The 27,854-nt window shown below is 55.2% G+C and overlaps 2 protein-coding genes across 4 annotated transcripts in view; one reads left to right on the forward strand and one right to left on the reverse strand.

Annotated features, from left to right (window-relative positions):
• Nucleotides 1–22,632, forward strand: part of CPNE5 (copine 5) — an 89,461-nt gene extending 66,829 nt beyond the window's left edge. For all 3 annotated transcript variants that reach the window (XM_047735045.1, XM_047735047.1, XM_047735048.1), the window contains 11 exons: nucleotides 97–138; nucleotides 2,175–2,250; nucleotides 8,035–8,088; nucleotides 11,658–11,719; nucleotides 15,667–15,713; nucleotides 17,191–17,372; nucleotides 18,194–18,321; nucleotides 18,568–18,670; nucleotides 19,257–19,314; nucleotides 19,749–19,822; nucleotides 20,969–22,632. In XM_047735045.1, coding sequence (XP_047591001.1) covers nucleotides 97–138; nucleotides 2,175–2,250; nucleotides 8,035–8,088; nucleotides 11,658–11,719; nucleotides 15,667–15,713; nucleotides 17,191–17,372; nucleotides 18,194–18,321; nucleotides 18,568–18,670; nucleotides 19,257–19,314; nucleotides 19,749–19,822; nucleotides 20,969–21,187 — 1,045 coding nt within the window. In that variant the 3' untranslated portion in view covers nucleotides 21,188–22,632. The remainder of the gene's footprint in view (nucleotides 1–96; nucleotides 139–2,174; nucleotides 2,251–8,034; nucleotides 8,089–11,657; nucleotides 11,720–15,666; nucleotides 15,714–17,190; nucleotides 17,373–18,193; nucleotides 18,322–18,567; nucleotides 18,671–19,256; nucleotides 19,315–19,748; nucleotides 19,823–20,968) is intronic.
• A 2,590-nt stretch (nucleotides 22,633–25,222) lies between these two features.
• On the reverse strand, nucleotides 25,223–26,290 carry LOC125101609 (allatostatin-A receptor-like). The gene has a single exon (XM_047732000.1). It carries the CDS (start codon nucleotides 26,288–26,290, stop codon nucleotides 25,223–25,225), a length of 1,068 nt encoding a protein of 355 aa, XP_047587956.1.
• Between the last annotated feature and the right edge of the window lie 1,564 nt (nucleotides 26,291–27,854).

Here is a 27,854-nt window from a genome sequence, read left to right on the forward strand (position 1 = left end):
CACCTTTCTGGCCCAGGAGCATGGGAGGGGCCTTGACTTCCCGGCCACGCAGGTGCGGGGTCAAGCCCACCCCACCACAGGCCCTTTGCCTTGCAGGACCATCAAGGTGGAGGTGTACGACTGGGATCGGGATGGCAGGTAAGCAAGCAGGAGGACAGAAGGTGAGCGGGGATGAGAGCAGCCCCAAGGGGTGGTTGGGCCCTCCCCTCAAAGGGGGAGAGCGATGCCAATGGCAGCTCTGGGGGTAAGGGAGCCTGGGTTTTCCAGGGTCGTCGGGGTCCATTGCCCCAGTGGCTTGTCCCTGCCCCGCTTCTGTGAGGCACCAGAGGATCTCGGTCCTGCATGACATGGTTCCAGAGGCACGGGAGGCCTCTTTTCCTCAGATAACCACCTAGCAGACAGCCAGTGCCTAAAACCTCATCACATTTGGGAGAATTAGGATTTTCTGAAATGTGCCTCTTTGAATGTACAGATTCAGGTGACCCCGAGCATTCATGTTCTCCGTGAGGCTAAGTGCTGTGGGTGACCGAGATGGAGAAGACAAGCTCAGTCCTCAGAAAGACTCCTCCGAGTCTAATTGTGTGTGTGTGTGTGGGGGGCTGGTGCATCAAAGGAACTGTTTGTAGGGAGCTGGCCCTGAGGGGGTGGGCTATGGGGAAGGGTAAGCTTTGATGCACAAGAAGGGTCCCTGGAACCATGAGGCTGTCCCTGAGTTAGGTCAAGCCGGGCCAGGAGGAGGACACTTCCGTTTGGGTTGTGGGAGGCCCCAGTACCCTCCCTGTCTGCAACTGGAAGGGCCCCCACGGAGCAGTGTCACTGGGAATTCATAGATGAGGACAAGAATGGGCCTCTCCTGGCTCTACTCCAGAAACCTCACAGGTTCCCACTTGTCTGTGGGACCACACCCAATATGTCCTCTGGACTTTTGGGACTCCCTCCATTCTGTGGCATTACGAGGGGTGTTGTAAGGGGACTTTTGCCCCGTAATCTCCATCCATACCCCTCAAGTCTGTGATGCCGATAGGGGGTACTGTAAAGGTCTGTGCAAACAGAACTCAAGGTAGATCCTGGACGGTCCAGGTGTCTCACCTTCCCCTGAGGCCTTCTGGGACAGGATTCCAGTGCCACCAAACCTCTGTTAACTCGCTCTGTCCCCCGTCCTCTCCTCTTTACCAGTTCCATGTTTCCTCTTACCCCAGAGCTCCCCATACTTCTCCTTCACTGGGAAAAACTGGGGATAGCCACCAGCTCTCATAGCATCCTGCCATCAAGGAGCTTGTAGTCTGAGTCCCGAGAGCTATAAAATACATAGTCAAAATCCAGAGTGGCCTCCAGGCAGAGGCAGCCTCCAGGGACACCTCCCAGGCCTCACTCTCCAGCTGCTCTGGAGGTCCCCCCAGGCTGCCTCTTTCGGGGGTGGTGACCCCGAAAGGCAGCTAGATGTGGGAGAGATGGTGAGCGGGGTTCTTCTGCGGACAGGTGTTGCTGCTCTTAACAGGAACACACACTTGAGGGGGCAGAGTCCCAGAAAGTGTGGCCACCACAGAAAATCTCCAGCTACCTCGATGGACATGACGCAAATGGTCTTTTCAAAGACTGTTACTGGAAAAATGGCAAATACACAGAAAAAGAGGAGTCTAATGAAGGATTTTAAGCCTATCATCTGAATTTAACAAGTGTTACATGTTGCCACATTTGCTCTATGTTTTGCTGCTGTAGTTTAAATTACAGACATCAAGGCATTTCTACCTCTAAATATCTCATTGAGAACATCTAAAAAATAAGGACATTTTCCTACAGAACCATGAATGCCATTATCACACCTGACACGTTGAACAATAATTCTTGAATGCCGTCTAATATTCATTTCATATTTAAATTTCTCCTGTCCTCTCTGAAAGACCCGGCCCTGCAGGTTTTGTTCAAACAAGACTCCGAGTAGAAGTGGGCCCCCTTCCCTGGGGCCCTGCTCTTGGCTAGGTGACTGCTGGCTTTCCCGCTCCACAGGGGACACGGGGCTCTTCCCAGGGGCCCAGCCTGTGTGCTGGCGTGCACCCCTGGAGTGGAGGCCCCGGGCAGAATCGGGAGCCAGGGGCAGGGGTGTGAGAGGCAGGGAGATGGGCAGAGGCAGAACCCAGTGTGGGCCACTGTCTCACAGAGACCTTCTCTTGCAGCCATGACTTCATTGGGGAGTTCACCACCAGCTACCGGGAGCTGGCCCGCGGACAGAGCCAGTTCAACATCTACGAGGTGAGGTGGACACCGGAAGTCCGGGGTTTGCTCTGATTATACCCAAGTTCCAGCCACCGAGGACTACTGCGGGCCATGTGCTGGGCTGGGGTTTTCTCGTGTTCTCCTGGGATGTGGCTCTTATTGTCTGAGTCTCAGAGAAGCAGAAGCAAGAGAATTTGCCCAAAGACACGTGGGTCAGTAAGTGGCAGAATCAAGAGGCAAACAATGTCGGCTTGCCTGGCTCCCCGAATCATTGAGTTACAGTGTCCCCACAAAGCGTTCTTCCAACAAGATGGGGGAGGAGGGGTTCCAGTGGGACAGAAGGTGGGGGTTGGGGAGACCCAAGGTCCTGAGTTCAAGGTGGCTCTCTGCCTTTAATCAGAACAATTTCAGGGCCTGCTGAATATCTTACTGTTTCTGGAAGGGAAGAAACAGAGGAACAGGACGTAGGTAGCCTCCATCTGGATCTGGACAACCTGGATAAGCCTCTCCCCACCCTGCCAGTCTTTCTGGAGATAATAGTGCTTGCCCTCCAAGGACAGTTTCTGCCGCTGAGTCTTCGCCTGTGTGTGCTCACCATCCCGAGATGCCCTCCCAGCTTCCAAATTTAGCTTGAGTTCCAGCTCCTCTGGTGGCCTTCCCAGCACTCTGGTCTCGTGCTTTCTTCCCCATGTGAGCCTCATGGACAGTACAGTCTGTGCTAGACCCACTTAACCACAGATACTTTTTCTTCTTCTTCTTTTTTTTTTTTTAAGATTTTATTTATTTATTTGAGATAGAGAGCAAGAGAGAGCACGAGCGAGGGGAGGGGCAGAGGGAGAGGGAGAAGCAGACTCCCCACTGAGTAGGGAGCCCAGGATCATGACCTGAGCCGAAGGCAGACGCTTCACTGACTGAGCCACCCAGGGGCCCCAACCACAGATATTTCAAACCCTAAAAACTGCCTGGGTTCATACCCTGCTGCTACCATGGACTGGCTCTGTGACCTGGGTTGTTTCTGCACCACTCCGTGCCAGGCCCACTCAGAGTGAAAGGAGTCACTAGGACAGTGTCTGGCCCCTAGTGAGCATGACGTCACTGCTGTCTTCCAGCATCTTCTGTGGAGGGCAAGGAGAGTGACATCTCACAACAGCCCTAGAGATGGGCTCTCTCCCCACAGGAGCAGCCACTCAGCTAGTGACATTGAGGAGTCGGTTTTGACTCCCATGGCAGAGTCTGGACCACTCCATACTCTCCCTCCTTCACCCCAGGTCTCTGTACTGAGTGGGCCGGTCTCGAGTTCCGCTGGACGGGAGCTCCCTGAGGGCAGACGGGGGGGGGGGGGAGCCCTTCCTGGGGCCTCCCTTCACAAGGGTTTTGCAGTGCCTGTGTGCACCCAGTAGGTGCTGATGGTCCGAGCATGTCCTGAATTCAGTTGAACGAGGCCATTGTGACGATGGAGCATGACGTGCATTTCTTTGAAAGGGCTCCTATCCTCACAGTTAATTGCTTTGTTTTCTGCATCGGAAAAGGGAAGGGCTGTCTTTGTTCCTGCACCTAGGCATTGTGTGTGGGGGGGAAGCAGGCTCCAGCCTTCTCTGGCTGCCTTTAAGAAGATTTTTAGGGAAGGGATTCTCTCTCGGGGTTTGGCTTTTAAGAGTGCTTGACAGGCTCAGAAGAGGCTGTGATCTCTCAAGCTAAAAGTGGGAAAGGTTGGATTGACTCCTCTTCTTCACTGGAAAACGCCATTGGGTAGAAAAGGAATGAAACTCTGGCAGTCCAGGGGGTGGGAGGGGAGGCAGGCCTTGCCCTGTGGGTAGTGTCACTGGTAGGCCTTACTAGAGTCCAAACTGCCTGAGGAGAGAACAGGCTTCTGCTGGGAAAAACCCTCATCTTGGGCCCTGGTGTCGTCACTCTGGGTGTCTGACTCGTATGTCCGTCCCGCCACTGCTTGGACTCAGCCTTCCCAGACTGAAGACACAGGCTGAAGCCTCCCCACAGCTATCCCCTCTCCCTGGCCAGCTGGCTCCTTCTCCTGGGCTGCTATCATGGCAGCCATGGCGCCTGGGAGTCATCCTTGACACCTCCTGTCCATCCCCCCACACCCACTCCACTGAATCCCACTCCTCCTTCTGTCCACGGACTCTGACATTTGTTCCCTTCACTCTCATCCACCCCCACCGCCATCATGTCACCTGTATGGAGGTGGAGGGGGCTTTGCAACAGCCCCCCTAATGGCCTTTCGCCCCCTCCTTCCGTCCTCCACTCAGAACTCCAAGGCCTCCTCCAAAATGGTAAACTGATCACATGGCTTCCCTGCTTAACCTTTGGCTGGGCAGCCTACCCACTGCCTGGCTGGGATTCACACAGAGGGGCGGAGAGGAGGTTCAGAATGACGCCCCCACTCCAGCTGAGATCCTGCAGGGCCCTTTACCTACAAGGTGGAGTCCGAGCTCCTCCCCATGGGCACCATGCACCCCCAGCAGCCTACAGTCTGTGGCAACCAGTGGGTGTGTATGAGCAGACCCACACCTCCCACCCCTAGCATGCCCCTGGGGTCTTGCCCCGGCCCCTTCTTTCTGCTCACCACCACTGGTAGCCCCATTATGTTCTCCGAGGCTCTCTGAACCTCCCTGCTGGCTCAGTTCTGTGCTTCATTCCATGGTTCTCTCCTGGGGCTCCCTTTGCTCTTTTTCATTTGGTTGGGCCTTTGGATCCTTGGGGACTCCCTTTGGGTATGATTCTCCTCCAGGAAGCCTTCTCTGCCCGCACACTCGCTCTACCTACAAAGTCTGGCGTAAATACCCCTCCTGCCTGCTCCCTCCCATGCCTCTCCCATGCCCCTGGCTATTATTACCTGTTTATCCTACTTCTCACCCGCTTAAAGACCATGAGGTCCATAAGGGTGGGGGGTGTTTCTCACTTACTATTGTATTCCCGAAGCCAGCACAAGTCCTGGCCCCTGGGAGCAGCTCTGCGGCTTGCTTGCACTGGAGGGCCTACCCCAGACCTACTCTGGAGGCCTTAGGGCCCCTGGGGGTGTGAGAAGAGGGAAAGGAGAAGGCTGAGCTTTCCAGCCTGGGAGTTGGGAAGTTCCTGGCCTGGCCCCCAGGGGGCGACAGTGCCCTACGTGGAACTTCAGGGTGTGGCCCCGAGAGGCTAGTTGGTGGGGGTGGGGATGTGAGCTGGGAGTGCTGGAAACCTCAGAATAAACAGGGCGTTTCTTCAGTGCCCACTTCACATGAGGATCTGAGAACAAAACATGGCTTTAATATTAAAACAGTTATAATTAGAGAGTGGAAATGTGGAATACAGGCTAATTTAAAGTTAACACAGAAGACTTCAAAGAAATGTGCTTGTGGCCAGGTCTTTGGGCGACACCCAGACCCCCAGGAGGCCATGTTTATTCTCCTCAGCTGGGAGGGCTACTTGGGAATACAAGTTTGAGATGTAATCAGTTCTCAAAGTTCCACATCTTCATGGGACAGATTGGGACACTGAGGCACTGTGCGGCATTGGAACTTTTCACAAAGCTGTCTGTGAATACCACATCATCAGGGCGGCCTTCATGTCTGTGGGGGCTCTGAGATTGTTCTGGGCTTCTCTCCCCGGGTACACGATTTCCACCTGCAGAACTTGACAGCTCTCCTCACCTGAACTTCCCACCTGAGCCCCCAAATCCAGCTCTTCCTTCTGTCTATGTGGTTACCCCTGACCCCTTTCCCTCCAGCCCCCGCAGCCGCGCCCTGGGCGCGAGGTCTGTGGTCACTTCTTGACAGTGCTGTTTTGCCATAGCTCAGTACCTGTTCCAACAACCCCCAGGCCCTCATTACCTCTTACCTGGACTCGTGGAGGCGGCAGGAGTGGTAGTAGTAAAAATTGATAGCTGCTGACACTTAAATAGTGTTCACTACATTCCAGACCATGTCCTAAATGCTTTACTTGTATTGACCTATTGAATACCCAAACCTTTCTATAAGGTAGGTACTTTCTCTTCCTATTTTATAGATGAGGAAACTGAGGCACAGGGAGGTCAGGTAACTTGCCTAGGGTCACACAGCCATTAGGTGGCAGAACCGGGCAGGTAGACATGCCCCTGATGTCTCTCCTTCTCCGCTCATGCTCATCTCTGCCAGGTCCCGGCATCCTAGAGCCTGCTGTGATCATGGTCCCCTCCTAGCTTAGAGGTCATCAGAGTTCCCTGCTGGCTGCTGAGTGTTGTTCAGACATTAACTTGGCACTCTAGGCTCTCTTCCAGCCAGCCCAGTTTGCTCTTCCACCTTGCGGTTCTGCTGTCCTGTTCTGCAACTGTCTCCTCTCCTCCAAACTATCTCCTCGGACTGGAATGCCCTCCCTCCAGCTCCCCATGCCCAAACCCTTCCTGCCGTCAGCACCTGCCATCAGTGCCACCTGTCCTGGGGAGCCTTCGCGGATGCTCAGCGGCCGGGAATGGTCCTTCCTTCCTCCAACTCCTTTCACGTTTCTGGCTCCCTGTTTTTGGTGCCTCTTGTCCTCTGTCTCCTGAGGACATATCTTTCTCCAGCTGGAGTGAAGATTCTAGAAGAGAAGAATTGGTGTCCCCCACTCCCACCCATAAGTATTTGTCAAGGAATGTGTTCGTATTTGTTGTCAAGGTGGCACCCAGGTAGGCAGCACTGACCTTAGGGCAGGAACCTGGTTTCTAATTTTGTCACTACGCAGAGCCCTGTGTAACCTTGGGGAAAAGGCTTCTGTCCCTGGGTCTTAGTTTCCTGATCTCCAGGAATGGATATTAACACTCATTCAGACAGAAGAGGCCTCTGCTGATGACAAAGCCGGCCACCCCCTGCAGAAGAACAGGGGATGGGGGGCAGGGGCCATGAGTTCACCAGAAGCCTAGAGAGGACAGAGAGGGTGTGAAAATCAACCTTGCTTCCTTTGATGGGAGATGAGGACAAGGTTGGGCCTGAATGTCCCCCGTGGAAACAAAAGACCCAGTGAGGCTTCTGGCCCATGTAAAAGGCCCTGGAAGGCTCATGGGGAAGAGGTCTCACTTCTCAGCCTCCACGCTGAGGCTTCGAGTCCACATCTTGGACTCGAAGATTCTTTGGTGGGGGTTGCTGCCCAGAGCATGGCATGGTGTTCAGCAGCGTCCCTGGCTTCTGTCTTCTCCCCGAGTCGTGACAACCAAAGTGTCTCCAAACGTGGCCAAATATGTGGGAGTGGTGGGGGGGAAGTTGAGATCCCTGAGTTAAGCACACCCACAAGCGATTTTTCAGCATGTACTAAATAAGTGCTTAGGTCTGGTTTGGAATGAAAGGTTTCACATGAGGAACAGTTAAGGAAGTTCTAACTGCTATGTTGGGTGGGTGGGGGGAAGTGGCGAGGGCAGCCCCCTAGGCCCGAGGGCAGCCCTAGGGCTGGATTTCCAAGGAGGAGCAGGGAGGATGGGAACTGGTGAGGGGGGGAGGCATTCGGGGTGAGGGGAGCTGCCTGAGCCAACACACAAGGGCAGGCACAGACAGGGCCCCTTTGCGACATCGAGCCTCCTTTGGCAGCATTGGGTGGAGGGCGTGTTGGGGGAGCAGTGGGGAGGAAGGTTAAATAAATATTATTCCTGGTGTGTTGGTTGTGGAACACTGGATCTAATCAGGAATGCATAAATCTAAATGCCAGTTCTCTCACAAAACCTCCCCGAAGCTTCCTCCCCCAGAACCCCCAGTCTTACACACCCCATTCTGCTTACTAAGGCTGGAGCCATACCCAGGGGTCGTTAGAAGCTCTGGGAGCCCACCCCTGACTGCTTGGAAATGCTCCTGACCTAGTACCTGTTTTCTCCTGCAGGTGGTAAACCCGAAAAAGAAAATGAAGAAGAAGAAATACGTGAATTCTGGCACGGTGAGTAGCCACGCCCCTCTCTGTAGCTGGGTGTGGACATCCTGAGTCCGGAGCTAGGTCTGCCCTGTCAGGAGTTGTGCGTGTCTGTGTGGGCTCTTGTGGGGTATGGAAGCCCGACCTGGAGAGTTGAGGGTGGGAAGGGTGGGGCAGATGGAGCCACAGCCCCGGGGTGGGGGTGGGCAGCCCGTGTAGACGGTAGATGGGCCACACCACAGGCGCTGTGATACAGAATGAGAAATCCCAGAGAGGAACTCCCATGGGGACTTCCTGCAGAAAGGGAGAGGAAAAGGAGTCATGTGCATTGGGCCCTTACTCTGGGAAATTCCCCACCGAGGTGCTTTTCACAGGTTGTTTCCTTGAGAGGCAGACATTATCATCCCCTTGTCATAAAAGAGGAAACCAAGGCTGCCAGCAGGGAAGTGACTCAGCTAAGGTCACAGAGCCAGAGAGGCACAACCAAGGTCCTAGAGCGGAGACAGCAGTCAGTGCCTGTTTGCCACGACGATCCTAGGATTACACGAGCCACGCGGCATCTGGGGGGCTGCTCTTCAGGACATCCATGCATTTATCCAACAAACATTTCTTGAATGCTGCCGTGTTCTAGGCATGAGGGTTATAGCTGGGAACAAGACAGACTCACATCTTTGCCTTCCTAGTACTTACATTTTAGTGGGGGAGACAGAAAACAAATACATATGCATACATATACCTGTATTTTTCAGGTGGTTATAAGTGCTGTGGGAAAAAGTATAAGAAGGTAAAGGGTTGGGGTCTCTGGGTGGCTCAGTCAGTTAAACGTACGTCTTCGGCTCAGATCATAATCCCAGAGTCCTGGAATCAAGCCCTGTGTCGGGCTCCCTGCTCAGCGGGAGACCTGCTTCTCCTTCTCCCACCCTACCTGCTTGTGTTCCCTCTCTCGCTGTCTCTCTCTCTCTTTCTGTCAAATAAAGAAATAAAATCTTAAAAAAAAAAAAGGTAAAGGGTTGGGGAATGCCAGAGACAAAACTATTTTATATTAAGTAGTCAAGGAAAAGCTTTTCTCTGAGAAGGTGACATTTGAGCAGAGATTCGAAGGTGAAGGAGCAAGTATTGGGGCTACTGGGGAAAGAGAATTCTAGCTGTGGGGATCAGCATGTGCTGCAAAGGCCCTGAGGTGGAGGCCACTGTGCCTGTCTCAGACAAGCCAGCATCTTTCCCCTGCAACTATATTCAGAGCTGTACCCTTCCTGTCCCTCCCTACTGTAGCGGTCCAAAGCCCCAGCAGCCAATGGACCACAGTTAGTCATTGGATTTAAGCAAACTGCAACTCCAGACCTGGATGAGGTCCTAGTTAGGGAGCTCTGCAGCTTCCTCTGAGGTACCTTATTGTCTCCATCTGTAAAATGGGTTCATAAATCATCCCTACCCTGCTTACTGCACTGGCTGGCTATGACAGAGGGCTGGAAGTTCTCTGCTCACTCCAAGGAGACGAATTGTAATGGCTGGCAGACCCCCGAAACTTTCCCACATATTCCCGTGCCCCTGGGGGAGGCAGCACTTTCCCCAGCTGAGAAATTCTGGATGTACAGCTCAAAAAAAAGAAGAAAAGCTTGAAAACCACTGATCTTCTTCAGTCTTCTTGAAGATAAGGAAACTGAGGCCCAGAGAGGGGACACGATTTGTCTCAGGCCAGTCTTCAACATAAAAAGTTAGTGTCCCTGATTTTTTTTTTTTAAGATTTATTTATTTGAGAGAGAGAGAGAGCTCACATGAGCAGGAGGGGCAGGAGAGAGAATCTCAAGCAGACTCCCTGCTGAGCACATGACCTGAGATCATGACCTGAGTTGAAATCAAGAGTCAGATACTCAACGGACTGAGCGACCCAGGTGCCCTGGTCCAGGATGCTTATTAAAATGCATATGCCGAGTCCAGTTCCCTAGGGTTCCATTTTAGGAGGCCTAGGCTGGGGCCCAGGAAGCTGTGTTTAGTGCTTCTCATACCTTCCTTACTATGTGCAGAATCTTCTGGGGATCTTGTTAAAATGCCAAGAATCTGCATGCCCGCATTTCTTTCTTTCTTTAAAAAGATTTTATTTATTTATTTATTTATTTATTTATTTATTTATTTATTTGAGAAAGAGCACAAGCAGAGGGGGAAGCAGACTCCCCACTGAGCAAGGAGCCCAATGTGGGGCTCCATTGAAGGACCCCAGGATTATGACCTGAGCCAAAGGCTGGCACTCAACTGACTGAGCCACCCAGGCGCCCCTGCATGTCCACATTTTTAGCCCCCATCAGGATGCTGGTGCTGCTGGTGGGGGTCCAGGGACCACACTCTGAGCAGCAGGATCCTGGCTCAATCCATATGGTCTGGCAAGTTAGGGAATTACTTCATCCCAGGGCCTTGAGGTTCAACCCCAGCTGCAGGTTAGACTCATGCGAGGAGCTTAAAAAAGATCCAAGGCCAGAACCCTACCCCCAAAACTGATGTAACTGGTTTGGGTTCCCCACCCAGGCTGCAGGAGGTTTTCAAAGCTCCCCAGGGAGTCTGGTGGTCATTGGTCAGGGTAGAGGCCACGGCCATAGTCTCCTCCTAGCAAAAGGAGGCTTTGTCCATCCAGGCGCCTAACACCCTAACCACAGCAGGTAGGGTCTCCAGGGCCCAGCACAGCACCCACAAACCCTCCCGTTATTTGGGCTGATGCCAAGCAGAGGCCCTCTCTGGCCTACCCAGAGAGTTTGTAAAGATAGCAGAGCCTGCAGCAGTAGGGAGTTCCCCAAATTCTAGGGTAGAACTCTCGGACACAGGTAAAGGTCTCCTGCCCCAGCCTTGCCCCATTTAATTGATTTTGGCAGCCGGGCTTTCACTTACTTGTCTTCACAATCCTAAATCATTATTGTAGTGAGCCGCCAGGTAGCTGCCTGTCTAGGCACAGTCAATGCCAAAGCCGTCAGGGGGCAGGGGTGGAAAGGCGTCTGCTCTGGGGCAGGGGCCCCAGGTCGGTTACCTTCCGGGAAAGAAAAGGCTGCTTATGAGGATCTTGGGTCCGAGAAGGTAGAGATCAAGAGATACCAACAGGTGAGTTGGGATAAGTGAGACTGAAGATACAAGGACAGACCAAAGGGGCATATTTTTCGGATGGATGGTTCGTGGGACAGGGAGCTCCTCAACATTGGCAGGTTGGTAGTGCCATGTCGGGAAGACCCCCTCGCCTTCCACACTCCATGCCGGTATCCACTTGGGGGAAACTCGTGCTCTTGGCTTGAGCCTCCATGCTTCGGGGACAGAGGGTGGGCCCTGTGGGGGTGCAGGTGGGGTCAAGGTCAAGAGGGCAGGCTCTGGAGTCAGACCTGAGTTCGCTTCTCACTCCGCCAGGTCCTGGCAGTGTCCTCGGGCACACTGCCTCCCTCTTTGAACCTCAGTTTCTTTGGCTAGAAAATGGGATAACCGTTGTGCTTCACAGGGTTGTTGTGGGTACTGTATGCAGTGGAGTGTGCAAAGCCGGCGGTGCTGCGTGCTCCTCACTTGCAGCAAACCATCTCCCCGCAGCTCTGAGCTCCCCACTGACCAAGCTTCCTCTTGTTTTCAAGGTCACGCTGCTTTCCTTCGCTGTGGAGTCTGAGTGCACATTTCTTGACTACATCAAAGGAGGGTGAGAAGAGATCCAGCCTGGTTTCTTTGGCTTCGGGGAGAGGGAAGGGGGCCCCACATATAAGCATGAGCAGCTCTGGCCTCTTTGAGGCTCTGGACATAGCCTGTGAGCCCTGAACCAACTCTAGTATCTGGCTTCAGACAACTTGCCCAGAGCCCTGGATGCTTCTGGATCCTGAGTGGCTACAGAGGGTGCTCCTGAGCCATGGAGGCCAGCCTGGGTCCCATCTGTCCTCTTGCAGGGATGGGACCCCGAGGTGGTAGGGACTCCATGACAAAGAGAACCAAGGGCTTAGGGAGGCAGAGCTCTGGATGAGGAAATAGGAGGCCCAGGCTCTAGGAGCTTCTTAGCCATGAATTTGCTAGATTAGATTACTTGGAGCAGGTCACTTTCCTTCCCTGAGCATCAGTTTCCTCCTCTATACATGCAGAGATTAGAGTGAATTCTAATGGCCGTTCCTTCTCTGAGCTTCTGATGTCTGGTCTGGTGGGGGTGGGGGGCACTGATTAACCTGCCCAGTGACAGCAGGGACCACCTATAGGGGGCAAGAGGCGCTGGGGGATGAGCCATCAGAGGGTCCCACAGCCAACAGGTGGTCAAACATGAGCTTAAGGAGCAGAAAGAACCAGAAGGGCTGGCATCCAGGCCAAGGCAGACAGGAGAGCCCGCAGGCTGTAGCCCACAGCTCATGGAAAGAGAGCCTGACTGCGAACTGAGGTTAGTGTGCTCTGTGCCAGAACAGGGGCCAGGTCAGGGTGTGGGGAGCCGAAAGCCCACAGGTGCAGGCAGGTGAGTGACTACACCTGTCTGGAAAGAAGACAGGCAGGACAGGTGCCAAAGGCTCATCCCAGCCAAGCGGGCACTTGGCTGCCGCCTTTTCCAGGGCAGAGGGAAAAGTCGGGCCCTGGGAAGCCACACATACTCTCCCATGACACCACACCCTGCTGCCTCGAAACTGGTTTCCAGGTTGCAAACTCTCTTTCTACCCGCTGAATACACACCTCTTCAAGTCACCCGGGGGCCCCCACTGCCCCTACCTGCCCTTCCTTTGAGCCCACTCCAGACCCTGCCTGGGCTCCCTTCCCCCATCAAAACCGCCCCGTTCCCTCCCCCATGAAGCAGCCTGCACTTACATTCTAGAACACCTGCTAATTTTCAAACAGTGCACATCCTATTTATCCTTCTTCTTTGCAAGGCGCCCCTCATGTACAGAACCCAGTGGGCAGGGCGAGGATGATTATGTCCATTTTATATAACTTGCTGGTGGCCACACGCCCAGCCAGCGGCAGGCCTCCTCCTGGCCTCACGTGCGGCATTGCTTCCACAGTCGTGAGTCATCCCGGCCCTGCCTGTCTCACAGCAGCCAGGTGGGCCGAGATGCCGGCAGACACAGCGGGGTGGAAGGACTGGGTGCTGGGATGTCTCATCGAGAAGGAGCCCTCAGAGGCCGGCCTTCCCCGAGAAGCCGGTGCCGCAAGGCCGGGGAAGGTTTGGCGCTGGCGCCAACCCCAGGCCTCGCTCACACCTCTTCGTCCTCACCAGAGACCCGAGCCGGAGAGCAGGCTCCAGGGATCGAGAGCTTGCTCGACCTGCGTGTCCAGGCAGGCAGCTGATGGAGGCATTTGTCTCGGGCTCCTCTTCTCCCTGGCCTCCCTCCCCTGCCCGCCTGTCCCGGGAGAGTGGGAATGGCCACCTGGGCCCCAGCTGTGTTCTGCCCTGCTCTGCCCTAAAGCAGGGGGGCATGGAGAGCCTGCAGGGAGGCTTTCTAGCCCCTTCCTTCCCCAAGTCATTTTGGAACCCAGAGCAGGGGAAGACCAGTTAAGGGGTAAGACTTACCTCTTCCTTCACCCTGATTTGGAAGAGCCCGGCCAGTGTTGTCCTCAGTTGTGGTCCCATGGGCCAGAACCGCCCTCCCGATGGTGGCCCTGGGAGCAGAGCTCTTTCCCTGTAGCAAAGACAAGAATCTCTTTACTTCCCAGCAAGAGATGACAACGAACAGTAGATGAATAGGACAGGTCAACCGCTATAACAAATAATCCCGTGACCTCAAGGCTTAATACAAACAAACGCTTATTTTTTATCCATGGGGTGGCAGAGGTGGGTGGGAAGATGTACCGCACCATCAGTCAGGGACCCAGGGAGAGGGCGTGGGCCAGACCGCTCTGGCCAGCAGACCTAGCCCTGGGTCTCCTGCTCACCATGTCCTTCTCCCTTCCTGGGGGACAATGGTTCCACGAGCAGGAGCTCATGCATAGTCGGGTGGAGAGAGGGCTGTGGCTGATCTTACATCGGGCCAACTCGGAACCACCGGAACAGAGCGTCCCCACCTGTGATCCCAGAACCGCTCCTCAGAATCCATCTGTGGAGGAGGGCAGGGATTGTCTGTTGAAGAAGCAGACTCTGGGGCACCGTCTCAGGCCGACTGAACTGGCATCGTTGGGAGTGCGGCCCTGGGCTCTTCTTTCTAAACCAGCTCCCTGGTCACCGACCAGCTCTGTGGTTACTGGACAATGAGGCCTATAAGACGAGACTTTATCCAGGGGCTCCTGTCTTGTCAGCTTCGTTCTGTCAGTATCTAGCATGGACCCGAGAGCAGCAAACCCTCAGAAAGCTTCAACCCTGAACCTGAATCCTCAAAACCAAGATTTTTTATTCTGGAAAATTTCTAAATACACTCAAAAGTAGAGAGAAGGTATAACAAACCCCCAGGCACCCTTCACCCAGGTTCAACAGTTAACTGACTCCTGGCTAGTCTCCTTCCACGCATGCTCCCTTTCATTCAGTTATTTTGAAGCAAATGAAGCAAATCACAGTCATCAGATTTTATCCCCCCAATACTTAGGGATATAGCTCTAAAATATAAGGACGTTCTCTTTGTAAAATACAACCGCAATACTATAATTACTATAATTACACCTAAACATCAAATAGTTCCTTAATACCAAATATCTAGGCAGTGTTCCGATTTCCCCAGTGTTCTTATAAAGTTGTTCAATTAGCTTATTTGAATCAGAAATCCGTGCAAGATCCATATATTGCGACTGGTCGATTTGTCCCTTAATTCTCTTTTCATCTGTTGATTCCTCTAAGCACACGAGGGCTTGCTAAAACAGAGTCCTGCTCCCCACCAAGGGATTCAGATTCACAAGGTCTGAAGGGGGGAGGGGGCTCCCTCAGACTGGTTTTTACTGGCTGCTTCCCCCGGCTGTCATGGAACATGTTCCTCTGTCCCTTGTATTTCCTGTACACAACTGGGAGAGAGCTCTGGAAGCTCAGTTGGATTCAGGTTCAAGTTTTTTTTTTTTTTTTTTTTTTAAGATTATTTATTTATTTATTTGACAGAGAGAGATCACAAGTAGACGGAGAGGCAGGCAGAGAGAGAGAGAGAGGGAAGCAGGCTTCGTGCTGAGCAGAGAGCCCAATGTGGGACCCGATCCCAGGACCCTGAGATCATGACCTGAGCCGAAGGCAGCGGCTTAACCCACTGAGCCACCCAGGCGCCCCTCAGGTTCAAGTTTTTGGCGAGACAGCAGTATGGGTGGTATTTTGTTCTTCCCTCAGAGATGCATGATATCTCTTTGGCTCTCTTTTTTTGCCAAATAAGCATTAACCCTGCATCTGACACTGAATTTGAGTGGGAAACATAGTGAGAACTTCACGGGACTCAGGTGGGCCCAGGGGCAGGGTTTTGGGAGGAAATAATTAATTGTCACCATGTGCCCACACAGAACACAGTCCGTTCAGAGAGCTTCAGACACTGCCTTCCTCTTAGGTTCACAACAGTCCTTTGTGGGGCGGCTGTGGCTGGCATGACTATCCCCGTTTTCCAGAACTGGAAGAAGATGAGCGACTTCACCAAGGCCACGTGTCCAGCAAGCTGTGGGGCTGGGGTGGAGGCTGGATTTTTCCCTGTCTAGGTGACTCCCCTACTGCTCTTCCTCTTCCAGGACCCAGATCAACTTCACGGTGGCCATCGACTTCACGGCTTCCAATGGTGAGTTGGGGGATGGGCAGAGGAGCTGGTGCGGGGCTGGAGGCTGGAGTGGGGAGGGCTTCTCAGAGCTGTGGTAGTTGGTCCTAGCTGGGACCAGCTCTCCCATATTCTCTGGCCTCATCTTCACTGAAAAGGAGGTCCTTAGGGCTTGGGGAGCCAAAGGGATTACCAAGATGGTGAAGGTGTCCCCAGCCTGGACTGTGGTCACTAACAAATCTGGGCTCTGGGCCCATGAGGAGGGCTGGAGAAAAGATGTTTCCTCATGGGATCAAATCTCACATCCTCCCACACAGCCTAGTCCCCAGGCTGGAGGGGAGCTCTTTGGTCATCAGTGAGGGCAGGAATCCCAGTTCCCAGCTTTGTTGGGGCCGCCCCAGCTCCCTTCCCACTGGGGACCTTCTCCAGGGTGGGGCTCTGCCCAATTCACCACGAGTGACCAGTGCCCAATTTCACACCATTGGAAACGTCACCACCTCCCTTGGAGTCTGGACCCTCGTTGGCGGTACTCCGTGCTTACTCTCATGCCTGTCAGAGCAGCCCTGGTTTGGAACTCGTGGGATGGGCCACAGAGTCCTAGGGTGGTAGGATTCAGGGCTGGGAGGGGCATTGCAAGAATCCCACCTGCTCTGTCCTCACAACACTCGCATGAGGTGGGACTGTCACCCCCGCTGCACACACGAGGACCTGAGACTGAGAGGTAAGGACCCACGGGAAGAGCGTACAGCTGGTCGCAGGGAGAGACAGGATCTGTTGGTTGGCAGTCTGTGACGTAATGCCTGGATGAATCAATAAGTAAAATGTGGGCCGTTCTCAGTGGGGACGAGGGCTATGGGGGGGACGTAAGCCAGCAAGAGGGATAAGGGAGTATTGGGGGAGGCTATGATTTTCAGGACGCACACTGGGAAGGGGACCACACTGGGAAGGGGACCCTTGAGTAGCCGAAGCAAGCTACACATACCTATGCGGAAAAGTGTCCTAGGGCAGAGGGACATGCCCCTGCGGAGGCCCTGAGGTAGGGATGGCAAGGGGCTGGGCCTGAGTGAGGGGAGGGGCTGGCAGGAGGCATGGAGGGAGGTCACTGGAGGCCTGACCCCGAGGAGCCTGTGGGCTCCCCCGTAAGGACTGTGGGTCTGGTTCTGGGTGAAATGGGAGCCTTCAGAGCCGAGGAGAGGCATGGCCTCATTCCTTGGGCCGGACTCCAGGCAAAGGACGGAAGCTGAGAGATGGTCTGGGCAGCCGCCCTACCACAGGCAAGGGGATGGGGCTGTCACAGAGCACAGGAGAAGCAGGTGAGCGGGTGACTGTATTTTGAAGGGTTAGCAACCAGGATTTACTGAAGGATTGAAGGTATGGCAAGAGAGAAAGAAAAGAGTCAAGGATAAAATCACGGGTGTCCCTGGAGACCCCCCTCTGCATTCTGAGCCCACGGTGCTTGGAGTGTCAGGAGCAGCAAATGTTCCCATGTCCCGTGTCGCAGGGAACCCGTCGCAGTCCACGTCCCTGCACTACATGAGCCCCTACCAGCTGAACGCCTACGCGCTGGCGCTGACTGCAGTCGGGGAGATCATCCAGCACTACGACAGTGACAAGATGTTCCCTGCCCTTGGCTTTGGGGCCAAGCTGCCACCCGACGGAAGGGTGTCCCATGAGTTCCCGCTGGTAGGAGGTCCTGGGAGGTCAGACCGAGGGCTGACCAGGCTCGGGGCTTGGCGACAAGCCTGGGGTGGAGGGCACTGCTCATCATCCCTGCCCCAGGACAGTCAGTGCCCCCTTTGGAGGCAGGGTGGGTAGGTTGCCTCCTGGGGGGTGGGTGAGCTCATAGCAGGGCCCCCAGAAGCCCACTCCCCACCTTGCTCACCAGCACCTCCCCTCCGTGTCTGATGCCACCCACTGTGGGCTCTGGCCTCCTTTCCCTGACAAGACCCAGGAGAGTGGAGTGGAGATGTGCTTGAACTACCTCTCCCCCTCAAGGCCCCCAAAATAAGGGTAAAGGGGTGTGCACTGGGATAAGGCAACTGCGGATGGTCCCAGGAGCTCCCTGAGTTGGTGCTGAGACGGGGGCCACCTCCTCTCCCTCCCTCCCATGAGCTGGGAGCACTCCGTCATGTCAGGCACGGTGTTGGACACCAGATACAAGACAGATCAGCTGCTGGTCCTTCCAGAGCTGCTCAGACCTGGCAGTCACTGGAGGATGGGGTGGTTTGCCCAAGGTTTCCTCAGGGGAGCAGCCAGGGCTCTCAGGGGGGCCTGTCTGAGCAGGAGCAGAGAGTGGGGCAAGGAGCGGGTTTGGGCTCTGCTCCCCCAGAGTGTGCGCTGCCTGCGGATCTCCCTCCCTTGCCCACTACCTCCCACCAGGGAGGAGTCATGGAGATCCCAGGACAGCTGGCCTTCCCCACCCTGGCTGTGCACAGGCCCGGCTACCCTCCCTCCTCCTCCTCCCTTCTTCCTGGGCTCAGCCTCCCTCTCCTCGGCGCCCCCAGAATGGCAACCAGGAGAACCCTTCCTGCTGCGGCATCGACGGCATCCTGGAGGCCTACCACCACAGCCTGCGCACTGTGCAGCTCTATGGCCCCACCAACTTCGCCCCAGTGGTGACCCACGTGGCCAGGTGAGTGCCACAGTCCCCAGATGCCCATCCCAGAGGCTCACGCGGCGTCCGTCCACACCTGTCCTCTCCGGAACATGGGAGGGGCGTCTCTTCCATTCACTCACCTTTCAGGGAGCCCTGACCCTAAAGAGACTCTCCTCCCACCAAAGAATTATCCCCCCCACCCCCTGCAAAGTGTTATGGGGGCGGGGAGGGGTGCAGAGCGGGCCAGACAGACTGCAGCCCCCGCTCCCCCATGCCCCCCAGGACCGCGGCCGCAGTGCAGGATGGCTCCCAGTACTCGGTGCTGCTCATCATCACGGACGGGGTCATCTCGGACATGGCGCAGACCAAGGAGGCTATCGTCAATGTGAGCTGGGGGTGGGGGGCATGACTTCCCACTTCTTTAGAGAAACCCCTGGGAGGAGGCTTCCCGGGCAGTGAGATTTGGGGAGTGGAAGGATCCTGTGGATGAGCTCTGTATCTAACACCCACCCTCCACATGGGCCATTCCCTCCCGATGCCTGTGGCTTCCTTGTTAATCTGTCTCTTGGACCCCTGCCCCAGACTCCAGCCCATCCCTGCCAGGAGGAAGTGGGAGCCCAGAGTGGGGGAGGCCCAGGAACATGACTCCCCCTACTGGGTGGGCTCCCAGTATAAGGGTCTGCAGCCCCAGCTCCCACTTCTGGATGCCCACATAAAAGATGTCCCACTTGATGGAGATGCAGGGACAGGAGAGGGGATGGGGGGTATCTCACAGAAGCAGACCTGGGACCCATTTCCCCCTCTTGACCCTCTCTTCCTCTCCGGTGCCCCACGGCTATTTCCCTTGGTTCGTGTCCTGGCCCTTTCGTATGTTTCTCTGTGTGTCTCCATCCTTCTGTCTTCCATTTCTCTGTCCTTCTGTCTTTCTTCCATGGACCCACCCCATTCTGTCCCTCCTCCTGATCTCCCAGGCTGCCAAACTCCCCATGTCCATCATTATCATCGGAGTGGGCCAGGCAGAGTTCGATGGTAAGTCCCCACCCCCTGATGTTTCCCCAGAGGCGTCAGGCCCTTGGGAATGACCCTTCCCCAAAGAGTGAGAGCTCCTGGGTGGGTGTGACTGTCTGGGTGAGCAGGCAGGGTGTGAGGGTGTGTTTGTTTGTACAGGGAAGGGTGTGTCAGGGTGTACACCCATACCCATATCCCAAGGCTGTGGGGAGGCGGTCCAGTCCATCCTCCCTCCTCCAACCCTGGGAACGGAGGGTGGGGGAGTGGGAGCACTGGGCTAGAAGTTAGAGACGCACCATGTTGGGCTCCTGCTGTCTCCTCATCTCTAATGAGGGGGTCTGGTCTGACCATCTCTGTCCTGGATTGGCCCGGGATTGGAGGACAAGCCCACTGTCCTGCCAGGCCCGGGTGCCCACCATTAATTCAGTGTACCACCAATGCCTGTTTTCACACAGCCATGGTGGAGCTGGATGGCGATGATGTGCGGATCTCCTCACGGGGGAAGCTGGCAGAGCGGGACATTGTCCAGGTGAAGCCCAAATCCTGCCTGTCCCAAGGAAAATGCCCAAGGCCTTCTAGCCAGGCCAACCTCATACCCCCTTTTAGAAAATTCTCTGGAAAGGGGCCTTGGAGGGAGCCCCAGAGTGGTTTGGTCACCAAAGAAGGGAACAGGAATCAGTCCTTGGGTCACACTTGTCCCCTGGCGGGACCCCTCCCTACCATGTCTGAGACTTGTCCCCAGTGTTTTTGCCCTGACAGGAATGGTCTGCCAAGGCCTCCCTGAACTGCCAGGCCTCCATGGTTTCCTGCAGATTGCTTAGGCCCAATCCTTGCGCTTTCCAGTGTCTTCAGTGGGGCTGCCTTCCCAGTGAGATGGCAAACCCCTTGGAAGCGGAGGAGGCGTCTTTAGTGTTGCCGAAGCCCTCTCTGGGAATGCGCATTGCCTGGTTCTTTGTATCTGTGTCTTACCCTCTCATGTAGGATGGCACACGTAGTGAGCAGACAGGTCTTTGTCCTCCAGGCATCCCTGCCCAGTCAAGCCTCAGAACGCACCTTAGTAAGCACTCCTGTCTGTGAACCTCCTAGGAGATTAGAAGTAAAGACTGACGTTCCCCAGACCCCCTGGGGTCCTTCCAAGGTTGGAGACCAGAGTCAGGAGGCTAGACCCCAGAACAGGGGCAGTTCTGGGAGTAAGCCGGGGGAGGGGGGGACCTATGTAAGGAAAGGCCTGGAGGCAGACATGAGCTGAGGCACTCAAGGGTGGGTCACCCTCTGGGAGGAAGCCAGAGGAGCGTGACTGTAGGTGTCCACCCAGAGATGGAGGAGAAGTAGAGCAAAGGAGACAGAGAGGTTGGGGGAGATGGGAAGGCCCATTTCCCAGAAGCCAGGGTCTTCATCCAGCATTTTCTGATCACTGGCTGAGTCCCTGTGCTTGGTGCCAAGACTTCGGAGCTAAAGGGCTCCTGTTTAGGGGTACATCTTGGCATGGAATACGTGCCCCGTGATACCTCATTGAGCCAATGAGAGAAGAGCCCCTCAGGGTTCACCAGCAGAGGGTTGGCTGATGGAGAGGGCAGAGGCGGGGGAGGCATGGTCCTGGCCAGGAGACTGGGGAGCGGGGAGGGGCTGGGGTCCAGCCAGAGACCTGGCCTGACTGTGCCTTTCCTCCGGCCAGTTCGTGCCCTTTAGGGACTACGTGGACCGCACCGGCAACCACGTGCTAAGCATGGCGCGCCTGGCCCGTGATGTGCTGGCCGAGATCCCTGACCAGCTGGTGTCCTACATGAAGGCCCAAGGCATCCGCCCGCGCCCCCCACCTGCAGCCCCAGAGTCCTCGCCTCCCCGGTCCCCAGCCCACACTCCCCCTGCCTCCCCCCTGCACACACACATCTGAGCGCTCTTCCCGAAGGTCTCTGGCCTGTGGTGGGTGGCTCCCTGGGGGGAGGGGGGCAGTGAAAGCACAGCTGGGGTCCCCAGACCCCCTTGCAATATGCCAGGCCTAGCCTTTGTAACTGTGTGTGCCTGGGAGGCCAGCGGGGGACGGGGCCCTGAAGACTCCACTCTCATTTCCTAGCCTCGTGGCCCAGACCCGGGGAATTGGAGGGTACGTGTGGTGGGGGTGAGGTTCTGGGCCTCTGCCCTTCTCTGTCCCCCCAATACCTGGTTCTAGACCAGACAGGAAGGGGTTAAAGATCAGGAGGATTGGGGTCCCCCTCAGTCCACCTGGGCAAGCCCATCTGTTCCTCCGTGGCCCTGAAGCCTGAGCTGGGCCTCTCCCCTCTGGGGCGCTAGGATACCCCGCCCTCCTGTGCCGTATACTCCTACACTTGGCCCCTGATCTCTCACTCCGCAGTATCTACCCCATCCCTATTTCCAGTGAACCCTGTGAGGCTGATGGGTCTGCAGGGATGCCTGAACATGTGACCCCCTCCCAGGGACACTTGCATGCCATGGGAGCCCAGCAGGCCCATGAAGGGGAGACTGTGATGGGAGGGCCATAGGCCACATGATGGGCTAGGAATGGAGGCTTTTTAGATACAGAGTCCTTTCCGGTGCCTCTCGGGCCCAGAAGGATGCTGGCTTTAGATCCATAGGCCTGTCCCTGGTGTGGGCCCACAGGCACCTCTACAGTTGACTCCTGGTTCTAGGCACCCTCTCCTCCCGCCAAGGCTGCCCAGGGCCCTTGGAGCCCAGTCCTCTGCTGCTCCTCTGGAGGCCTTGGAAGGAGCCATCCAGCCCCAGCACTCTCACGTCGCCACTCTTTCCCACAGGGATAGGAGACAGGAGTCCTGGGTTTGAGCCTGTGGGAACCCAAGCAAGCCCCTTCCGCCTTCTGGGACTCAGAAGTAGGGCAAGAGGGTTGACCAGATGGTTCCAGGTTTATTTTCAGCTCCGGTGTCCTGAGAGTCCATTCATGCCATGCCCAGCTTCCCCATCCCACGCCTCAGCAGTGTGACCCCCTTACTCCAGGCCGTCTTGGCCCTTAGGGTCACTCTCTTCCCTCCTGTCACCTCAAATCCACTCTAGTCCTTCAGCCTTGGGCTGTGGGGTCTGAGCCCAAGCCGCTGCCTCTGCTGTGGGAAGGCGGGAAGGGTGATCTCACCCCTGGGTCCCCCGAGCTGCCCAGCCTTTACCCACACAGGGAGCAAGTCATGCATGCCAGCCCCTCCCACAGCATGGGGCCCTTCAGCCCACGACTCGTCCCATGCCTCGTCCCAACCTGTCCACTGCCCAACACCACTTCCCTTCCCGTCATGCATGATGGTGGTGTTTCTATGCTGTCTGGTCCTGTGCCCGTCTCTGAGACAGTCTCTGTGTGGAATTTGCCTTAAACTGAAGTAAATTGGGTTCTTTTAGTAAAGTTCCTTGCTTTCCTTTCTCCTGTGAAAAACAGCAAGTGTGTTGCTGTTTGACAGAATCCAAGCTCTCCTCTCTCTATCTCTCTTCTATTCTTTTGTTCGATTAAGGATTTCCTGAGCAACTACAATGTGCCAGGGCCTGAGCTGGGTGCTCAGGGTACAGCAGTGAACAAAACACTTGCCCTGTCTCCGCACAGAGCTCACAACAGACACACAAATAAGATGGGAAAACCCAGGAAGCACATAAACAAATAGGTACATAACCTAATTTCAGGTGGTGGTAAGAGTTACAAAGACAAATAATGGAGAAGAAGGGAGAGTGGTGTTTTAGGTGTGGTGGTCAGGGCGGGCCCCTCTGAGGAGGTGAAGGTGGAGATGAGCCCTAAGGAAACGAGAGAAGGAGGCATGCTGGTATCCAAGGCAGGAGGGCTCCAAGTAGAAGGAACAGCAAGTGCAAAGGCCCTGAGGGAAGAGGATACTTCACGTGAAGGGCAGGAGGGATGCTTATATGGTTGGAGCTGTGTGAAGAGGGGCAGGGGCCAGGGATAGTTCAGGAGATGAGATGAGGGAGGTGAAGAATCCAGAATGCGTAGGCCCTTGTAGGCCATGGTAAGGGCTTCAGGATTACTGTGAGTGCAACAGAGCCAGCGAGGAGGTGAGAGAGGTGAGTAACACGATCAGATTATTCTCTAGAAAACAAGTGGGTCACTTTACTGCATTTGATCGCTGACTCATCCCTCAACAAGCATTTACTGAGCACCGGTGCCAGGCCCGGCTCAGGTTTGGAGACATTGATTCACACATAGCTGCACCCTCCAAGGATGACCTCTGCTTTGGAGCAGTGAGCAAAGAAATCCTACCACCCTGGGCTACCCATGCTAAGCCCATGGGAGGGGTCAGCGTCTTGGGCACCAAAGGGGTGCTCCTGACCCAGCCTGGACGACCCACAGGCCAGGTGCCAGGAGCGCTTGTGTGTGATGGGACCACTTCTCTTTTCTGGTGGGATTAGTGTGTGGACAGACTGTGGGCCTACAGATGTGCCCACATCAAGTGTGCGAGGTGCACAGCCAGGATGCACTTGAGGAGGATGGTAATCTCTCTCCTCCTGTTCCCTCTTCATATATAAATCACTGTGGCCTTCAGAGCCCAGGACCGTGGGGAAAGGGGACATCCTCCTCTGGGCAAGCTCACGGTCAGATTAGCCCTTCAGCCAGCCATTTCCAATCTGCACTTCACAAGAAATCTGAGACTAATTATACCAAAGTTTGGGACTTATTTACTTCTTATGATTTTATAGTAAATTAGAGCTGATTCATGGCTGTCCCTATAATTAGCTACCCCACTGACTTGCATTCCAGTATGCTTTGAGTAAGAACTGGGTGGGGTCATAGCTCGGGAGGGAAGTTCCCAGAACCAATGACCCATTTTGCCTCACCTTGGGTGCCTATGAGAAAGCGTCAAGAGGAGATGCCCACCGGGCAGGGGAATCAAGTCTCAGAGCCACTGCCCCAGGGAGCTAAGGTCATCTGTACTGTGCTTGACAGTGTAGCTTCCCTCCTGGGTTATTTCTCAAGGTGTGTTCCACAGAACGCTGGTTCTCTCACATGGATTTTGGGGACCTGCCTACTCCGAGCCCCTCTCAGAGAATCCCAGTGGTCTTTGACATGTCTTGGGACTTTAAGTAGAGACAATTCCCCTGGTTACCAAACTAACACAGATGCCGAGGCCTGCTTCCAGGAGGCCGGAGGGAGGGCCTGGAGTTTGGGAACTTCTCAGAGGAGATGGGGTAGGAGAGGTGGAGACCTTCAGTTGCTCTGGGAAGAAGGAAGGTGTGTGCCACACTGGGAAGAGAAATCACAGAGAAGAAAGGAGGCATTCAGAAATTCACGGCTTCAAGGTTGACCTTGTATTCGCTTGTTGGGCCGAGAGGTGTATGTGACCCAGCTGGCGGAGGGCAGGCAAAGAGGGGAGAGGTCCCTAACAGGCTCCCCTGGCCTCAGGGCCCCTACCCTGGCAGCAGCTGTCCCCTCCCCTCACCCCATTTTTTTTCCAGGCCTTCAGGATTAAGGACCCCAGGCTGTTATTCTCTGGGTCATTCCTATACCCACATCTCTGCCTTTGGAATCCCTTTACCGACCTCTTGTCCCCTCACCTCAAATGCCCCTGAATTAATAAAAATAAAATGATAATGGTAATAGTAATGATGAAACTCATACGTGCTTACGAAACACCAGGCCTTCTAAGCACATTATATGTTAGGTTTGTCATTATAACAATGCTATGAAGAAGGGAATGATCACTACCCCAGATGAGAGAAAAGACTTAGAGAGAGGTGAAGGGACTTGTTCAAGATCATACAACTAGAAAGTGGTAGAGTCTATAGGGATCTGAGTCCCAAGGTGGGAAGGGAGCATCAATCCAGTCACCATTTCGGTTGCTGTGTCTCCTTGGTTGGGCCACCTGCCCTCTCTGGATCTCAGTCTCCCCATTGGTAAAAGGGAGGGGATAGGCTCTAGTGTCCCTAAGCATCTTCCCACCCTTCTTGACTCTCAGCCCTCTCTCCCATCAGCCTATCTCCTCAGACCGGCACCCCCCTCCACCTCTCCCCCCGGACTCCATAGGCCTCTTGGGGCCCTGTCCTGGACCGGCTGGATGCTCTCCAGCACCATACTGGCCCCGCCCACACCCTCAGGGTGGCTGGCGGCTGTGGGCCTGCAGAAGATATCCCTGAGCCCTGCCTGGAAGGGGCGGGAGAGGTAGAAGCAAAGGATGGGGCTCACGGCACAATTGGAGTAGGCCAGGATAGTGCAGAAGCTGGTTGCCACAAAAGCCGCTGGCGTGACAGGCAGGCCACCCACAGCTGCCACATAGCCCAGCACAGAGCAGGGCCCCCACATCAGCACAAAGACCCCCAGCACCACCAGGATGAATGCTGTGTTCTCCCTGTGCTCCTGGATGCTCTCCCCACTGGGGCCACGAGGCTGTGTCCGCATGAGCCAGCCCACGTGGCTGAAAGAGCAGCCCAGCCCCCCCACACAAGGCAGGAAGGCCAGGGCTCCCAGCAGGGTGAAGTAACAGGAGGTCCCAGCAGGGCTCAGGAGCAGGAGGCAGGCCCGGGTCCCCACTGCCCCCTCCTCCACCACCACTCTCTGGAACAGCCAGTTGGGCAATGAGGCGGTGACGCCCAGGACCCACATGGCCCCACAGAGCAGCAGGCGGGTGCCCCGGCCAGCAGAGAGGGCCACCTCAGGCCGGGCCACGGCCACGTGGCGCAGAAAAGCCGTGGCCACCATGCTATAGAAGGTACAGAACATGGTAGCATTGTTGGTGGCCTGGCTGGCAGTGCAGATGACAGGGCCCAGCCACCAGTCGCGCCGCAGGAAGCTCAGCAGTAGCACGGGCACCACACAGGTCACGAAGAGCAGGTCGGACAGTGTGACGTTCACCATGAGGCTGTTGGTCAGGGTGCGGAGTGGCCGGGAGGTGCCTAAGTCCCGGCCTGCCACGAGCAGCATCAGCCCATTGGCCGGCAACCCCACCAGCAGGATGAGGCCACACAGCCCGGCGAAGAGGAGTCGAAGCCATCGCTCAGGTGTGGCTGTGAGTCCGGTGGCTGTGAACGTGGTGTTGGGCTCCATCCCCTGCCCCGGACACACAAGGACAGTGTCGAAAACCAGCCTGAGGGCCACCTTCATCTTTCCCTGTAGAGCATCTTCCCCTTTCACAGCCCCCTACGTCCAGTGGGGGCCCTTGCCCGGGATTAGTCCCTTGAGACCTCATGACAGCCCGACCCGACGGGCTCCGTCAGGGCTCCAGGTTCAAATCCTGACTCTGATACTTTGTAGCTCTGTGACTTTGGGAAAAGTTACCCAGTTTCCCTACCTCAGTTTCCTCAACCATGAAGAAGGAAGGAAATCAAGGAAAACAGATGTCAACAGTGACTGCTACAAAAGCGTGAGGTTCAGGTAATTTTCATTTTCCTCTTTGTAATTATTTCTACAGTTTCTGCAGGGGGTACAAATTGAATTTGGGGTGTGTGTATCCATGCATGTGTGCACGCACATACACATATTTTTTTAGATTTTATTTATTTATTTAGAGAGTTGGGGGAGGGGCAGAGGCAGAGGAGCCGACTCCCTGCTGAGCACAGAGCCCCACACGGGCTCAGTCTCAACATGGAGATCATAAACTGAGCCGAAATCCAGAGTCAGATGCTCAACTAACTGAGCCGCCCATGTGCCCCTATATGTATGTGTGTGTATGTGCATATATATATATATATATATATATTTTTTTTTTTTTTAAACAAAACCTTGCCTGCCGATAAAATAGGCAGATATTAGAGGTTCAAGCAAGAAGTAGATATGCAGGGGCTTTGAGACGGCATGCAGCCCCTCCCAGGGGTTCCCAAGCTTGTCTGCACAGTGGGATTACCTGGGGAGTTTCAAAAATCCTGATCCACAGGTCCCATCCCAGGGATGGGATTTAGCTGGTCTGGGCTTTGGCATTTTTGAAAGATCTCAGAGGACTGTCCAGGGCAGACCAGCTTGGGACGGACTGCACTCTGTGGTTGTGCTGTGCTGGTTACCTTGCAGGGTTGGGGGAAGTGATCACCCTACCTTCCTCCTCACCCCCCCTTCATCCTACATGCTGAGGACCTGGGGAGACCCCGATTGAGAGGAGTCAGGCTGGGAAATGGGATCTAGACATTCCAGAGTCAGCCGAGGGACCAGCGTCGCCACCTGCCACCCCACAGACCGGGACCAGAGTCCCTAGCTTTCTTGGGATGAGACTTGCCTATTGACTCAATAATTAAATATTTCCGAGTATTTACCCTGAGCCAGCAACAAGCACAACAGCCCTGTGGAGTCCTGATTCTAGTCCCCATCCCCTTTTCTCTTAAGCTAAAGAAGGGGAGTCTGGAGAGACCCCTGTCTAGCTGGCTTGGAGCCTAGGCTGGGGGGTCCACAGATGCCCTCCTGCAGAGCCCCACCTGGAGGAGACTTGCTTGGTCTCTGGGGTCCCAGGGCAGCAACTTGGCTGAGGGCAGCTGAGAAGAGACAGGAGAAGGCTAGGGCAAATTCTGCCACTGCTACCTCTCGGGGTCTCCTGCACCTTCCAGGGGCTGCGGGGGACGGAGGAACCAAGGGACCAGCCCCAAACCTTAACTGCCCTGGATAAATGCTACAATCATGTCCTTCT

This window comes from Lutra lutra, chromosome 6 (genome assembly GCF_902655055.1).
Source record: "Lutra lutra chromosome 6, mLutLut1.2, whole genome shotgun sequence".
NCBI classification, from domain to species: Eukaryota; Metazoa; Chordata; class Mammalia; order Carnivora; family Mustelidae; genus Lutra; species Lutra lutra.